The 16,641-nt window shown below is 46.7% G+C and overlaps 5 protein-coding genes across 5 annotated transcripts; 3 read left to right on the top strand and 2 right to left on the bottom strand.

The window, feature by feature from the left end:
* Positions 1 to 275: 275 nt before the first annotated feature.
* On the bottom strand, positions 276 to 1,222 carry PGRI_046780 (ATP-dependent Clp protease proteolytic subunit; the record flags this gene model as incomplete). Its single annotated transcript, XM_040792391.1, has 4 exons — positions 276 to 697; positions 755 to 896; positions 957 to 1,081; positions 1,144 to 1,222. The coding sequence occupies 4 exons, from the start codon at positions 1,220 to 1,222 to the stop codon at positions 276 to 278; spliced, it is 768 nt and encodes a 255-aa protein (XP_040644358.1).
* A 463-nt stretch (positions 1,223 to 1,685) lies between these two features.
* On the top strand, positions 1,686 to 2,942 carry PGRI_046790 (uncharacterized protein; the record flags this gene model as incomplete). Its single annotated transcript, XM_040792392.1, has 1 exon — positions 1,686 to 2,942. The coding sequence occupies one exon, from the start codon at positions 1,686 to 1,688 to the stop codon at positions 2,940 to 2,942; it is 1,257 nt and encodes a 418-aa protein (XP_040644359.1).
* A 3,396-nt stretch (positions 2,943 to 6,338) lies between these two features.
* On the top strand, positions 6,339 to 7,366 carry PGRI_046800 (Short-chain dehydrogenase/reductase SDR; the record flags this gene model as incomplete). Its single annotated transcript, XM_040792393.1, has 2 exons — positions 6,339 to 6,453; positions 6,516 to 7,366. 2 exons carry the CDS (start codon positions 6,339 to 6,341, stop codon positions 7,364 to 7,366), a joined length of 966 nt encoding a protein of 321 aa, XP_040644360.1.
* A 3,669-nt stretch (positions 7,367 to 11,035) lies between these two features.
* Positions 11,036 to 12,412, top strand: PGRI_046810 (uncharacterized protein; the record flags this gene model as incomplete). Its single annotated transcript, XM_040792394.1, has 3 exons — positions 11,036 to 11,053; positions 11,144 to 11,313; positions 11,374 to 12,412. The coding sequence occupies 3 exons, from the start codon at positions 11,036 to 11,038 to the stop codon at positions 12,410 to 12,412; spliced, it is 1,227 nt and encodes a 408-aa protein (XP_040644361.1).
* A 1,531-nt stretch (positions 12,413 to 13,943) lies between these two features.
* On the bottom strand, positions 13,944 to 15,800 carry PGRI_046820 (Amino acid/polyamine transporter I; the record flags this gene model as incomplete). Its single annotated transcript, XM_040792395.1, has 6 exons — positions 13,944 to 14,405; positions 14,473 to 14,810; positions 14,866 to 15,240; positions 15,289 to 15,485; positions 15,543 to 15,613; positions 15,663 to 15,800. The coding sequence occupies 6 exons, from the start codon at positions 15,798 to 15,800 to the stop codon at positions 13,944 to 13,946; spliced, it is 1,581 nt and encodes a 526-aa protein (XP_040644362.1).
* Positions 15,801 to 16,641: the final 841 nt, after the last annotated feature.

Here is a 16,641-nt window from a genome sequence, read left to right on the forward strand (position 1 = left end):
CAGGCTGTTTCATGGGATTTATATTTATCAACACATCCCCTTTGCTCAAGGATCCATATCCGTTCCAAAATTATCTTGGATTGAGATAGTATATCCCAACACTGTCCCAAACCAAAACTGCCTGAATATAATTTCCCGGGTACGAGAGAGAAATCGACTATGGCCAATCTTGTTAATACATGATCCTACATGCAGCTGGTATAGTCCCATGGGAGAATTTGTAGACACCGAGAAGCCCTGATATATATCAAAGACCCATAGACACATTATACAATTTATGCAGTAGGAGGCTTAGACTCTTCCCCAGCGCCATCCTTCCCCTGAACTCTACGGTCCAGAATCTCGTCGATAACACCCAGCTCGAGTGCCTCTTTAGCACCCATAAAGTAGTCGCGCTCCATAAGTTTCTCAATCTCATCGAGAGACAACTGCTTCTTGCCAGTAAGATGGCGTTGGTAGATCTCATTGAGCTGGGTGCGCACACGCAGGATCTCTTTTGCATGGATAGCGATGTCGGACGCCTGTCCGAAGTAGCCGCCCGAGGGCTGGTGCACCATGATCGAGGAGTGCGGGAGACAGTAACGCTTGCCTGCTTCGCCGCCGGCAAGAAGAAGAGATCCCATTGAGGCGGCTTGACCAACGCAGATTGTGCTCACGGGAGAGGCGATATATGTCATTGTATCGTAGATCGCGAGGCCTGTGGAATCGTTAGTCAGTATAGGTCGGGGATATCCACTGAGAGAGGTCCACGTACCGGCTGTTACTGAGCCTCCTGGTGAGTTGATATAAAGATGGATTGGTTTGGCAGGATTGTCGGCTTCAAGGAAGAGGAGTTGTGCGACTATCGATGCGGAGAGGGTGTCGTCGACTTCGCCGTTAAGGCAGATGATGCGTTCCTGGAGGTTTGATTAGCACGGGAAGGTTGCGGAGGTAGTATCTTCCTTGGTCTGGTTTACCTTCATTAATCGAGAAAATATATCATCTGTAGTGCGGTATAGATTAGCAGATAGATCATGTTTTGGATCATATTCAAGCTTCGACGGATTCAATTGTAAAACATACAAGTGTGCCAGCCGCCTCCCTGGTCATTATTAGTAGATGCGCATTAGGAATTTTCTTGCCCATAGAGGGTATCAAGCATACCACTGTCTCTGTCACGAATGGGGTCGGTGTCCAACTCCGCGGGGGCTGCGCAAGTGACGGCCCTTGGTTCGAGAAGCATCGTGCGAATCTGGCGGCGAGACGGGCGACAGTACCCGAGGGATTTGGGGCAAACGACCCAAGCTGGCGCAGAGGAACTCTTGGAAACATCTTCAAAAATATGCCCAAGGGATTCGTAGTTGTATGAAGTCGGAAATGCCGAGTCGGGAGACTGTGGACGGTGAACTGCCTGATACGATAAGAGCCACGCTAAGATAAGGAGCTCAGGTGAACAGCGGCATTGCGACGGTCTTGATCTAGAAACAACTTTCTCCGGAGAGTATGATGTGTCTGGGAGAATAATCTGATAGTATCTGAGAACCCAACTAGGTCTTTGCACTGCCTGTAACGTTATTCGACAACCACTGTTCGATCAACAACATCTCCGCAAATAAGGGGCTCCGATTGGCTCCTGCAACAGCTCCAAGATCATCTTTTCCGCCCTCAACTCACCATCAGGCTCTATTCCCAAAAACTGTCAAAAAATGGAGTGTGTGGGTACACGCATCCCGTACGCAAAATGGCGCCTAAATGCCTTCCGACAATTGCTAGCAACTTCACATGCTCAGACAGTCAGTCGCGGCATTTCGACCTCGCGGCAAATTGACCAAGTTGATGCAACCACGTTAGAAACAAAGACAGACAAACCGAAACCGAACTCTGTACTTCCTTCGCAGCGACTCCCGCAATCTCCTCTTCTCGCACATCCTCGCTCTGGGACCGAGAAGCATCGCAAGAGACGCCCCACGGCACAGGAGGAAGCTGATTTGCTCAAGAACCCGTGGGCCATAATGCTGGCCTCGCCGGCACGTATGTGCTCTGTGACTGGTGCACGCCTTCCATCTGCCCTGCTGGGGACCTGGGGTCTTGTTAGACAACCAAATACAGATGAGCTTCATATGATGCCTGTGGGTCTGCTGCAGGACTCGCTGCAAAGCAATAAGCCCCGGAACCTCGGCTCATCACCAGAGCCAATCATTCCAGGCCAACCGGAAAGCCCAAAAATGGGGCTCAATGGCCGTGAAGAGGAATCCTTGGAGGCACCGCCAATTCCGACCTCCCCAGATAAGCAGACTGGACGCCAGCTCGTGCTTCGCATTGCTGAGCTTCTTCCACTTATTCGATCTATTTCAGTGCCACTCTCCAAGAAGGGCGGGAAAAAACCACCGATTATGCGGCTGTTGCCGTTCCGATGGAAGCATCCCCAGGGCCCTGTGACGGCGCACGAAGAGAAAAGAATCATCTGGTCGGAGAACACTCCGGAAATTATGTTGCGGGGTATGAGGGATGTCGTTATTAAGAAGCTGGGTGCAGTACTCGACAAATACAAACGCGTCGGCACCTCCAATGGGGTCTGGAGGGCCCTGGATCTACCCGAGTACTCGGATGCTGCACTGAATGAAGCCCTGGGAAGTCTGGAGCGATTTGGTCATATGGAATATGGCGGTGTCCTGCTTCTTGGACCAAAGAATTCTGCGGCTGCCGGGGATACATCTCAATTGAGTGGCTCTTTGGACTCGGTGGCTCTCACGCAAACTGGGTCGAAGGTTCCTGTGTTTGATCTTTCACTGCTTCTTTCCGAGGCTGATATCAAACATCTCCGTGAATCCTACTGTCAGTTCAGACACACCGCCCTGTTCTTCAGACCAGAGGATAAGCTCGGTATTGATGCAATGATATCCCTCTGGAAAATCAAACGACTTCTTGATAATGTCGCTCTGAGCAATGAAGCCTCCGCATAATCGAATTATAACACGGTCCACGTACTCATTCGTTCGGCTCTGGGTGTTGTGAGACGTTTATCGAGCTGTTAGGCCTCAGGTCATGTCGGGGTGGAGCCGAACTCGATGTGAATCAGCATCACACGCATGAGTTTAGACAAGAACATTGGGATATGAAGAAATTAGCCTAATAGGTACACTAAGGGTAGCTATATGGCAATTAGAAGAGCCGCAATTTCATGAGGACTGCGATAATAAGTGCATGTCTACGTTTGATATAAATAAGTGCGGTCCACTTCCAGTAATCACCAGCGTCATATTCTATTCGAACCTATGGACTCAAGAGCCACATCAAGATCTCCTTCGGTGCCTGTTCTCCTATCATCGCAATCTTATCACGGCCTAAACATGCCTCAGAGCTCAGACCCAATGGTGACGGATTTGGCTTCTGGGATGCAAGTGCTCGTAGCGGGTGCCCTTTCTGCTGTGTGGCAGAGGCGATAAGGCATCGGTGGGCAAATGAGAGCGGCGGGGTCTCAGTTATAGAAATCCGAGGCTGTCCAATAGTAATTAGTATGGGCAAAAGGCAGGATTCAGCAAGACAAAAGTTAGCTTGGTCGTTAAGATCACGTCCAGGCTTGACTGATAGAAATTGCGAAATGCGCATTCTCTCAACGGGTGGCCCATTCGACCGCATCCTGGACATGGGCGTGTGACCGCCTGCATGTATACCCAGATGAAGTCAGTCTCCACTCAAATAGAACAAATGTCTGTATATCAATGTCGGTATAGCAGCATCTCTCCAACTATATGGGCAGCCCTTTGATGGTTGAGGCGTGCCCATCCAGGGTGGACGGCCACAATCCAAAGCTCACAATACCTGTAACATATCACAGCAGACAGTAGAAAAGAGCTTACCATGATACTGCCGCTGATATGGGCACTTTGAGTGGATGGTGGTTTGAAAATGAGGATGTAGATAGAGAGAGGTTGAAGGTGGCTCTTGACGAGGGGGGAGAGGACTAGATGCTGAGATGATGATGCAATGGCAGATACTAGGAAGGCTTATAAAGAAGAGTTGATTATGAGAAGAGGGAAGCTCTTGAGGAGCTAGATATCAACAAACTACCCCAGGCCAAGCTACTATCCTAAAGTTTCGCACCTTTCTAACTGATCCTCTCTACATAGTGGTTATGGAAGAAGAGCAAGAACTTGAAAGCCTAAGTAGTTGTAACACCTCTGGCTATAAATCCAGATACACTAATTCACAGCAAACTGACGAGAAAGTGAGCCAATAGGGTCTCAGTTTCTATTCAACTTCTTGTCTGGTTTCATTGACCAATATGAGCCCTAAACTAACATATACTAACGATAATGACATCTGCTTAATGAAAGTGGTACCGAATGCAGATGGGCAGCATCAAGAGAATCGTTTCCCACAGACGAGTAGGAGCACAAGTGTCGCGTAGATGGGAACCATCCATGGGAAGACGATCCCCACCACAAGGAAGGGTTCACAAAGGCGGAAGAAGGAGGTGACCAAGAATGGACCAGAGGTTTAAGTGGTAAGCTTCCTTGGGAGATCATTCGTGTTCTCCAAGTGTTCACTGTTCCCACTGTGGATATTGGCCCTATATTAGAGTTCTATTGTACTATATCGCGAGTTCTGAAACCTACCAAATGATTTCAATGTTCTCATTAAAAGTGATTGGTCCAGTTATCAATGTGCCATTAGTTGAATGAGCTTCCAGCTTCGATTTCCGTGGTTTTGATTTCCGTGGAATAGAAGGAGACGCTGCATGGGGAGGAACGAGTAGCGGAAGCGTGCAGTTTGCAAACCCCAATGCACGGGGTGCAAGAGGCACCGGTGGGCGATGTATAGGAGAGTCACCAGGACGCGGGGAGGGGGCGGGAAAGCATGCCTGGTCAGGAATCCTAAGCTGGTGCTACTCAGTCGTTATTGGGAACTGTCCTCTGGGTAATCCTTTTGCTTCCCCCAGGGTTTGTATCTTACCTGAAAGGTCATTGTCCCATATCTGAGATTGAAGAAGATAAGAAATGGACATTGCGCGTCTGTATGACTGCCCTCATGACAGATTTTGCAAGGAAGAGATGCTCTCTAGATATATACACGTATGATGTCAGTTAATGATCAAAGATCGAATAAATATTGGGAAGTGGCAACAACATAAAGTAACCATTGTCACTACCAAGCGCATAAACATTGACAGATATCATACGCTGGTCACATGCAGACTTACCTTTGCAGCATCACACTGACTAGCGTCATCCGGCTGCCGCTGATGACTCCTGTGTGTCATGATGAATGATGAAGAATTTATCAAGGAAAGGTTGACGAGGGGTATTTGAGAGAGGGAAGGAAGAGAACGGAAAAAAAGAGAGAGAAGCAAAATATCAGTCGTCGATTACTTGTCAAAAAGTGAAATATTCAAGGCAAATAGATATTTCAACCTCTAGATTCAATTTTGGGATGGCATTTACATCCTACTCAGATTTTACTCACCTCATGTAATCTAGTCTTTTATCATTGCTCCAAACTTGCTCATCACTTCTTCATCGATTGCTATTTCTTTCCTTAGACACTTCGTTTGCATCGCCCTCTCCATCAAGTTTCCACCTACGCGGACGACTGATCATTTATAACGAGTCCATGGCTACGCAGGGTCGCTGCCACCACAACCTGTCGCATAGGGATGCTGTGCAGACTTGTCATGAAACTATTACTGCACCGCACCGTGCCCCTCACGACTATCTAAAAGCCTCAGTGTTATCATCTATCCATAGTAGCCATTCTTCTGGTGTTGGTGTAAAAGCTCACCGACGCTCTTTATAGTTACAGCGGTATCAATACCTCTGAATATCATACCATCTCACACTAAATCCTGCAATAGTCTGCACCCTTTTATCCCCGCTGTTCAAGGATTTCGCTGTTACCTATCCAGTCCCCTGACCAGGGCCTACAATGTGCTTCTCTGGCCCATTCATGGTATAGTTTGTATATCGTTATATCGTATCTTATTTCATCAGTCTATGTGAATCAAAACTGCTCCATCTTACAACAAGGGAATGGGAGAGAGCTGGGTACGAGGGCCTGTTTGGTATGCTGAGTACCTGATATAAAGCTGAGCTTACCTATGTCTTTATCTAGACACTCTCCTATCTCTGGGACGCTTCTCGGGTGGGTCCCTTGAAAGGTAGTTCATGGGAGATACTATGTACGTCTAATACTAATAAATCTTGGAGGACCTTGCAAAATTGAAGCTTCGCATTTGTGACAACTTTCAGGCCGGGGAAGACAGTTCCTCCGGTACATTTTTCTTAGGTCAGTTAGCATCGGATATTAACCAATTCAACGCCGAACGCAACCTAAACCCATAATTTCCTACCCCCGCCAAAATGTCTGGATGGGTTATAGCTGCTATGGATGCACTCAACTATGCGGGTGCAGTGAGCTTCACACCCGAAAAGGATATTCCAGATCTGACTGGCAAGGTCATCTTGGTCACGGGTGGTGGGTTAAACTGTACATCTATGGTTCAGCAGCGCTGCATCTAACGCTATGTACCTTCACAGGAAATGCAGGTTTGGGCAGAGAAACAGTTCTCCAGCTCACCAAACACAGCCCGAAGAAGATATTCCTTGGCGCGCGTTCAGAAGCGAAGGCAGAGGAAGCAATCAAATTGGCGAAGTCATCCGTTTCAAATGATGTTGACATCACCTGGATACCGTTGGACTTGATGTCAGCCAAATCAATCAAGACCGCAGCGGAGCAAATGAACGCCCAGTCATCCCGTCTCGATATACTGATCCTCAATGCTGGTGTGATGGCTCTGCCCCCTGGTGTGACTGAAATGGGCCATGAGATCCAGCTTGGCACGAATTATACGGGGCACTTCTATCTTACCAAATTGCTACTGCCAACACTTATCAAGACGGCCGAAGAGCCTGGCTCGGATGTCCGTGTCGTTTCGCTCGCTTCTGTGGGGCATAATTTCGCGCCTGCATTTGAGAAAATCTTAGATCAAGAGAAGCTCAAGAAGGTCAACAGAGTTGCTCGGTATGGAGCGTCGAAGGCCGCGAATATTCTCTTCGCTGCGGAACTCAGTAGGCGATACCCGTCAATAATGTCGGTGGCGGTCCATCCAGGTATTATCTTGACAAATTTGTATGACGCTGTAAATTCGCATTCTCCGCTTGCTGCTTTGGGGTCTAAGGTTTTGCGTTTCTCAGGCTCGACAGTGCATCAAGGAGCATGTAACTCGTTGTGGGCTGCTGCTGGCGCGAAGAAGGAGGAGCTTTCCAATGGAGGTTATTATGTACCTGTTGGAATTTTAAAACGTCGAAACAAATGGGCATGCAATGAGGATGCAGGGAAGCGCTTGTGGGAGTGGACTGAGTTGGAGCTCACCAAGGCCAATCTCTGATAATTTTGGAAGATCCTGTATTACTCTTCGTAAGCTAGCTAGTACATGATTCCAGCCCGCCATCTACTTAGTTGATAATAGGTCGAATTTGTTCACCGTGTGGAATTTCCAGCGTATATGTTGTAATTACTTAAGTACATTCATCAGATATAGGTATGGATATTCATTGAGAGATATATATCCTTTGGAAAACCTACTAGTTAAAAACTTTAACGACCATCCTCCCAGTGCCTCCCTTCCACTATAAATAATATGACATGCAGATTGCACTGCTTCGATGTTGGAAAGTTCAATTGTGTCCACCGTTCTCAACTTGTATTCCTCGACATGACTTCTCACTCATCCAGATCTTGATCGCTTGTTTCTAGAAACATGTATGAATACACAACGCTATGCATGCCTTGATTTACGGATATAATCGAAACAAGTCCCATTCCGAAACCAATAGAAATCCTAGGTCTATGGGCTTAGATAGCTAAGCTCTTCGGTGCCTGCGACCTCATAGTCTGTATGCAATTCCAAGGCTGGAAAAGTGCAGGTCCACGGGTGGATATGTCACCGAGCCTTGGACCTCGGATCCATGCTTTGCTACCCATGGATATCATCTATATTTCAAACCAAGCAATAGTTATATACTCTATACATAGGTTATATATAATTTGTGGGATGTCATTGCTTGGGATCAACCTTGAGCTTAATATTGACTAGACTTCTGCTGAGATAACTACATGCAGCACTTCTTTCTGTCCTAAAGTCTGACTGCTGGACTAAATATGTACATAGCCGTATGGAATAGACCTATATCTCATGTGTGATCCCGATAAACGCGACTTATATACATGAGATACAATCTCTAAGAGTAAGGGCCCTTCGCTACCCAGGATAGATGGCTATATGGAGTAAGCAAAACAGAGTATGGAGCAGGAGTTCAATACTTGCACGTATGATGTCAGGATTCTCGCTACATTATATGTTGTACATCAACCATAGACAGGGGAAAGGGGCTGGGATCCTCGGGGGCTGGTTGGTAGGAGATCGTTCAGGCTGATCATTTGAACTGAAAAAAAGATGGCTGTAAAAATTTGGCAACTGACGATCACAGTGTTTATGAGGGGTGGAGCACACTACACCTCCTGATATATGTATGCGCCCATATATTGATTTCAACTGCGCGTCTGGAGTACTCCGTACGGAGTGGTATGGATGGTATTTGCGGGCCAAATTGTCCATGGCCAAACTGTTATTGATCTTCTGTATATCGAAGATCGTCAAATTCTCCGTATTATTGCATATTTTATTCGGCAAAACTTGATGTTCACTTTAATCATCTATAACTAATCCGTGGTCTCTAAGCGAAGATGTTTCACCCATCCTTGAGACATCGGAATGCAAGTTTAGACTTCAACGCAGATCTGCTGAAATGCTCATGGTAAGATTAAAGATATTATTTATGTTGGACATCAACCCTACTGTTTACTACACTGTTTGTTAGTTGAAACTGAAATCTTTAATTGCTAATTGCTAGTTTGCTAGTTTGCCAGTTTGTTTGTTGCTTTACAGGGGTATGAATACCATGTCTCTTTATAGATTCTTTAATACATGTCTCCGAGGTCTCTTATATCACATAGTTTGCTCAATAATTTACCTACTCTTTACTCCCTCTAGAATGTTTACTCACTACTCCGCATTAGTGTCAAATCCCTACGCTGTTGCCTCCAGGGCCCCGGCCTTGCTTAACCACAGCCACAATGTTGAAGTCACTGTATTATATACTCTTACTCCGCACTTCGTATTAATTAATTATTTTAAATGATATTAGGAGATTCATATGATTCTGACACGAAGCATATTTGTTTATTAGCAACAGTGACAATTAGCTTCTTGTACAACGAGTGACCACGTGGACAGAATTGTTGGGATTTCAATTTTTGTCCAACATCGTATGCCTGTATTCGCCATGTTTTGGCATTTCCGACTTCTACAACGGACTAAGCCAAGACGGAGCTGGACTCATTTCGGAGTCTTTGATTAATATATATATTAACAAAATGCACGGAGACACAAAGTATTGAAAGATTTCTTCCAGGTATTGTAGCGTTTGAATATTGCATACTTAAAAGGCATGACATTTGGATCCTTGTCATATTAGCAATATCTGATATAAGGGAATTTCAAAAGGATCGATGGTAATTGCAATCCGAAGGTGTTACAAAGCGATCATAGATCACCGATGACTGGTGGCCACATGCCCTAGATTTTGGGTAGGTAAATGCCTAGGTCTTTGGATCATCACTGTCATGCTTTCTGTGCATAAGGTATCGCATTGAATTGCATGAATCAGCTTCGGAAGTCCGAAGGTACATTTGCGATAAAGCGGGGACCGAAATGATAAATTCATTACTCCGAATATAAAGGAAGTGGCTTCGTACGACATCAACCCTTTCAAGGTAAAAGTGAAAGAGATCAAATGAATAGCGATGATCTACTTTCACCTTCTATTGTGGGTTAGCCAAGGCAGAGGAGAATACGCGTTAACAGTTGAAAGAACTTTGTTCTACCCGTGAACTGCCCCGAGAGCGGGCTGATCGTCCCCACTATAGCCTTCGTGATGACATCGTGTTCATGTCTAGTGCGACTGGTTATTCCAAGCATAAAAAAAAGGTGAAGTTAATGAGGCCGAAATCCTGCGGCCCGGGTAGAACCATGGTGCATGATATGGTCCTAATAGGAACAGGATTGAAATATTCTCTGTACCATTATTACCCCGTAAGAAAATTCCGAGAAAAAAAAAAGAATCTTTGTTCAAGTGAGACCATAGCTGAGGTAGGATTGGCGTAAGGTGCCTGACAAACGAGGCCACAATCAGCCAACGCCTCGGTTATTTGAGCATTTCAATGCAACCCTACAAATTGCCTCTTTGTCTTATTTTGTGGGACAGACAGTGGTCCCACATGAAGCGAGTTATGAGTACTCTGTATTCGAGTTCAAGTCCGAAAGTGATAAAAGTGATGCCCAGGTGAAAGTGTTGGGTTACCTATCACATGCTATACCCCTGGAAACACCTCACGGGTGACAGGTACCAGGGAAGAAATCCAGGAACACAAACCAAGAATTCAAATGTTCAACGTCTCTGATCAGCCACCCGGAAGGTCCAGAAGGAGGGAAAAAAGGACGAACTTTGCCATCGGAGCTCCACATGGATCATCCTAGCCTCCCCACACAGGGCCAATCACCAGCCCACGCACGGGGGAATGAACGCCATCGACTCGAAGGACCAACTAGGTTCGCCCACCAGGGGCTTAATGGTATCTGAAACAGACCAATCGCTCCATAACCAGCCGACTGAGTCCTCTCTCGGGCAGTGTTTCAGCCCTTACAGGTACTATACGGAAGTACCCTACGGAGTAATGCGCAAGGTCTTAAGCCCGCTATTGGACCACTTTTACAGCCACCTCTAAATCTAATTCGATTCCGCTGCGGGCCTCGACTGATCACTTTAGCAAACCAGAAAGGAACGGGACAGGGCACACAGCGACTGGCGAGTACATATAGTTTCGTTTCCCGTCTCTTTTTCTTTCTCTTGACCGTGCAAGCAGGGCTTCTTCCACAGTTCTTTATCGTTTCTTTGTCGCTTCGATTTTGTCGTCTCACCTCATTCCCTCTATCAAAATGTTCTTTCCTTCATTGGTATGTCTATACTTCACATGCACCGGTGGTTGAGTGCGACATGGTCCTCAGTTCCAACGAACCATGCAGCCGTGACTAATTTTGCAATAGATTCTGGCTGCTGGCAGCCTGCCGACTCTCATTCAAGCCATTCCTCATGGCGCGAAGCCCCATCACTCTTTGCACCGTCGCGCCGCTGCCACTTATGCTGTCATGGGTGGTACCGGCGAGGCCTCCGAAGGATGGCCTTCCATGAGTCAATGGTCTGATTACGAGACTCTGTAAGTAGATCGACCAGATACTATAAGCAGACCGTCGATCTAAACTTTTTTGGTTTCTAGCTGGGGTCTCAACCAAATTCTCATTGCCGCATCATGCGACAACTCTGACGACGAAACAAGCGACATTAACACCAGCATCAAGTCGATCGCCAGCGAAACTGGCATCGACGCTCGATTTATCCTTGCAATTATTATGCAAGAGAGTAAGGGCTGCGTTCGCGTCCACTCCACCAACAATGGTGTTCAGAACACTGGTCTCATGCAGAGTCACGCTGGCGAGGGCTCCTGCAACAACGGTGGCGGCATGACAACTCCCTGCCCCTCCTCCATGATCAAGCAAATGATCAAAGACGGGACCGCTGGAACCACTCAGGGCGACGGTCTCAAGCAGTGCTATGAGGCCCAGAGCGGCGGCGAGGCGGCCAAGTACTACAAGGCCGCACGCACTTACAACTCTGGCTCTATCGCCTCATCAGGTAACCTCGGCCAGGGCGGCGCAACCCACTGCTACGCCTCCGACATCGCCAACCGTGTCCGCGGCTGGGCTGGCGACATGAGCGAGTGTACCGAAGCTACCATTGGAACAGTTACTAGTGGCGCGGGAGTTCTCGGTGGTAGCGACGACTCCAGCAGCTCCTCTTCCTCGACCGCTGCTGAGCAGCCTACTGAGACTGCTGAGCCTATCCAGACCTCGTCCGCTCCAGCTACCCAGCCTGCCGAGACCGCCCAGCCAGCTGAAACATCCTCCACATCCACTGAGACCTCCTCCGCGGGTTGGACCCTTCCCACCTGGTTCCCCAACGTGAACGTGCACGCAGCCGCGCCGAGCTACACCCCCACCCCATCCTGGACAACCAAGTCCGCGCCAGCCGCGACAACTGCACCAGCAGCCCCAAATTCATCGTCGGGAACAGCCCCTCTCTACCCATACGCCAACCCATCATGCCAGAAATACTATACCGTCATGAACGGTGGTTTCTGTGTTAAGGTGACCGAAACTGTCGGAATCTCCTTCCCGGATCTCCGTAGCTTGAACCGTGGTCTCGACGAGAAGTGTTCGGATTTGTGGCTCGGATATCAGTACTGTATCAAGGCTTAAGTTTGAGCCTCTGATCTACTTTTGGATCTATTTTTACCCTTCTTTCCTCTCTTTAAGGCGGTGCCTTTGAACATAGCATGAGCTTGCTCTGCAAAAAATTGGCCGTGGGTGATGCTGGCACTTGCCCAAGGTCTTTTTACGACGAATGACACCAGCGAACATTTTATGACACCAATGAACATTTTCTTCTACACTCTTGGACTTTCTACCCTTCTTCTATCCTCGTAGAGCATGTCTGTTTATCCAGAATGCGACTTTGGCAGGCTTGATTCTAAATGAATAATCCTAGTACTGCTCAGAATCGTCACTATGATTGGGTTGCGCTTGAGCACGTGTGTCAGGCATTGCAGTAGTTCTACGACAGTCCTCCTTGGGTAGCCGTCCTTTTCTTACACCAGAGGAAGAGAAGATATCAAAGCACGCTCACGTATTTGAGGTCTTTATAAATTGGAATGTCCCAGTAGCTGGGATACTCTTTGAAAATTCCACATTTACTAGTTCAGGTTTCTCCAGAGTCGGCTCATTGTCAGATTGCCGCAAGGGCTTGCCACGGGGGATTGAGTTTATTGTATGTCAGGTACAAAGGAAGACAAAGGAAGACAAAGAGCAACCTTGACTCCTATGACCATATGGAACGCAGTGAAAGATTTGACAAAGCTATTGCATGTATGAAACATCTCAAGATCTAAGAATATGAGTGCAACTTCATAATGGCTGTCTATGGTCTCCTATTTAAACAAGATTAGATCCCATCTACCTGCTCCATAACTAGCCATTCCATTCAGTGATTCAGTCTACCATACAATTAGCCCATCAACCAGCAGGTTCACCAATAAAATTTCAACATGATGCTACCAGGTATGTTCAGATATAGATTCGGGGGTCCAACGCTCCCTGAATGGGAGATGAGTGACCATGAGTGCGTTTATTTTGTCACAGTGCATTTCGACGAGAGATACAGGACGTACACCAGCGAAAAGCTCATGCAAAGTATGATCCGTCGAATCAAAGATGGAAAAGCCGTGGTTACCCTTAAGCCTCTCCATCGCCTCACTCCGCGATGTATCTCGATGCCAGTCTATGGACCATATGATGCCCCGAGTGCTGTCATTCTTGCAAGTGCTAGAGTAGTTGCAGAGAAGCGCTTGGATGAAATCCACCAAGGGTTTGTGGAGATCGACATGGATCTTGTTTTCGGCCCTCAGAATTAGAAATACCAGACTTCAATTATTTTAAATCTTGTTATTTTGGCTTGCAGTTTATAAAATCTTCCCACGATAGTATATGCTGTACCCATGTAGTCAAAAGAATCCGCTAATTTAGCGAATTGTTCTCCAAGTAGAGCGAGTCTTAGCGCATGAAGCATAAAGGAAGAGATATACATCTATTTCACTTCAAATGTTCGGAAGCTCATAGAGTGCTTCATCCCCAGCCCAAGATAGGAGGTTTCTAAGGTTGTATACCTGGTATCTAACACATACAACATAACTTGAAAACAGTATTTACCATTCGGTAGAAATATAAAAACAAATTATTTCAACTGAAGTCCTCCCCTTTCGACAACGAGTCGAATAACCTCCTTGTTCAATCCCTCCCACCGCGTCCGTCCCTTGATAAACCAATAAACAAAAGCGAACAAAGTAGTCGCACCAAAAATTGGTGCTGCATAATTCATGTTCTCGCCAGTAACCGGTAACGATGATGGGAATGCCAGCCACACCGATACCCAGGCAGTATATACCAAAGCAAAGACATTGACCGGAAGCCCCCATATCCCCATGTTCCAGTTCCCAAGAGACGCCGCATGCTTCTGAAACCGGTTATGCACCATACAGCTAATAGCAATAAAATATGATACAAAGAGGCCAATCGACCCGAGTGCAACGAACGCGCCAAAGGCGGCACCATCCGCAATATTCAAGCACGCTAGGATCATAACGACGAGAACTGGTAGCCAAACAGCACGAATTGGCACGTTGTGCTTGCGGTCGATCTGCCGCTCCCGTCAGCAAATATCCTCTGCGTCATCTTACATGGCACCGTCTGGTGGGGGTACATACATAACTGAACCACCGGGGCAAGGCTCCGTCACGAGCCCAAGCCCACGTCAATCTTGATACAGAAGCAATACTCGCCAAATTGACCGACAACGAGATCACAAGTAAACCGCTCACCATTGCGGTGGCCGCTTTCACAGACCCAGTTGCTTGCCGGCAGATTTCGATTATCGGAAAGCTTGATTTCTGGGCTTCCTCCACCGATCCCATTGTGAAGAGCATACATACAACCATGGCGTATGCCAGGATACCGTTGGCAACGACGGTATAGATTATAGACCTAGGAACGGCTTGTTTTGCTCGGCGGACTTCTTCACTCATGTGTACTGCGCCATCAAACCCTGCGATTATTAGTTCTCGGTCTTTGCTTCTTCCAAATACATAAAGTGTACGCACCAACGAACCCCCAGACTGGGGTGAGCAGAGCTATGTTCCATGCAGGGAATTTTGACCAACCCGAGGTGCTTTGGGTGTGTAGAAAGACGAAGTCTGCTCTGTGACGGGGTGCTAGAGCTGTGAATACCACCAAAAACACAATCAAAAGGCAGATGTGCAGAATACCCGCCAGCATTTCAATCCACGGAATCAGCCAAAATGTATACATGTTCATCAACGCTTCGACAATAAGCATTCCGATGATTATGAGAGTTATGTGCCATTGCTTTGGGTCATACTCCGGGTAATTCACGCTCGCTAGGCCTTGGATCATCGTGGCAGTGGTATTGGCGACACCAGCGAGTACGGAAATCCATGCAAGCCAGGTCACCCAACCTACGTAATGTTAGTATTCAGCCAGGAAGTACTCGACAAGTGACACACCCTGCATCCAAGTAATAAATTTCTTCTGATTGGTCGGTGCCAGGTAGTGCGTCCAGTGATATTGAGCCCCAGCAATTGGTTGCATCGACGCCATCTCGGCTAGCGAGGCAGATTGAGCCATTGCACCAAACACTACAATGACTATACCCCAAGCTAAGGCTTCAGGGCCCCCGTTTGAGAGTACCGTGCTCAAATTCCTAAATAGCGGCTGTGTCATTAGGACAGAAACACAACAACAGATAAGGCTCTCATACAAAGCCTGAGTCTCCCAGCTTGACAAGTAAGTTAGTGAGAAAAAGAATATCTGGGTGAAATTGAAAAGTCGCTGTATACCGTCTCAGCTAGGTTAAGTTTATCGACGTAGCAAATCATACCTTAGGCGACGCCTGCTCCGTAGGTCCTGTTTTACACTGGCAGTCATAGGCATTGGAGACATTTGCATCTTGAGTTAGCGTGACTTTTCCAAAGCCCATATTTTCCCTTTCCAAAGAGTCCATCTCAAGGCGCTCCATTTGTTCTCGATAGGGAGGACAGACAATTGATGATAGGAAACGAAACATCAGACAAGTCCCGAAGGAAGATCAGAGAAATAAAAAGCAAAACTAGTGTGGAAGCCATGAATTTCAAAGACAAGGATTTTGCAGAATTCTTGTCTTACGGTAGATATTCCTTGTCTTGCCTGGATGGGACCAGCATATGCTGCAGTACCAGTATTCGGCCAACTTTGGAGATGGGACCGGAAAATGTACGTACGGCTGTGGAACTTGAGATAGACTGTTCACTGGCAAGACAAGAATAGTTGTGCTTGTGTGCCTTCGGTGGCATGGGAGACCCAATAAGGAAACCCATATAAGGGTTCTCTAACAATGGTATATATCATATAATGTCTCTTCTATTAATAATATAAATATAACCTTCAATTATATCCAACGAGAATCATTCAACATGTCGTCTAACATAACGGCTCTCCTGTCACCACTCTTGCCTGTTACTGATAATGACCATAGTGCTTGGGTTATCACTGTGAGCACTATTCTACTTATCATCACTGTACTTGCGACAACAGTGACAATAATATCTCGTATCCGCATTTTGCGTAGAATTTCCTGGAGCGATTCAACTTTATTTCTCAGTTGTGTAAGTAGCTTTGCCTTCAATGGTTCCCTTTTCTAATCAACCCACTAGATTATATTTATTCCTCAGACTGTGTGTGTGAATGTAGCCAGCTCCCATGGCATTGGCAAGCACCGATCTGCATTGAGCAATGCCTCATTTGAAAAATACAGCAAGGTAAGAAGGTTAAACACCTTCCGCTGAAAGACTATATTCTAACATAATCGAGACACTCTTTGC

The sequence above is a fragment of the Penicillium griseofulvum genome, assembly GCF_001561935.1.
Source record: "Penicillium griseofulvum strain PG3 chromosome Unknown contig_84, whole genome shotgun sequence".
In the NCBI taxonomy this organism is placed as follows: Eukaryota; Fungi; Ascomycota; class Eurotiomycetes; order Eurotiales; family Aspergillaceae; genus Penicillium; species Penicillium griseofulvum.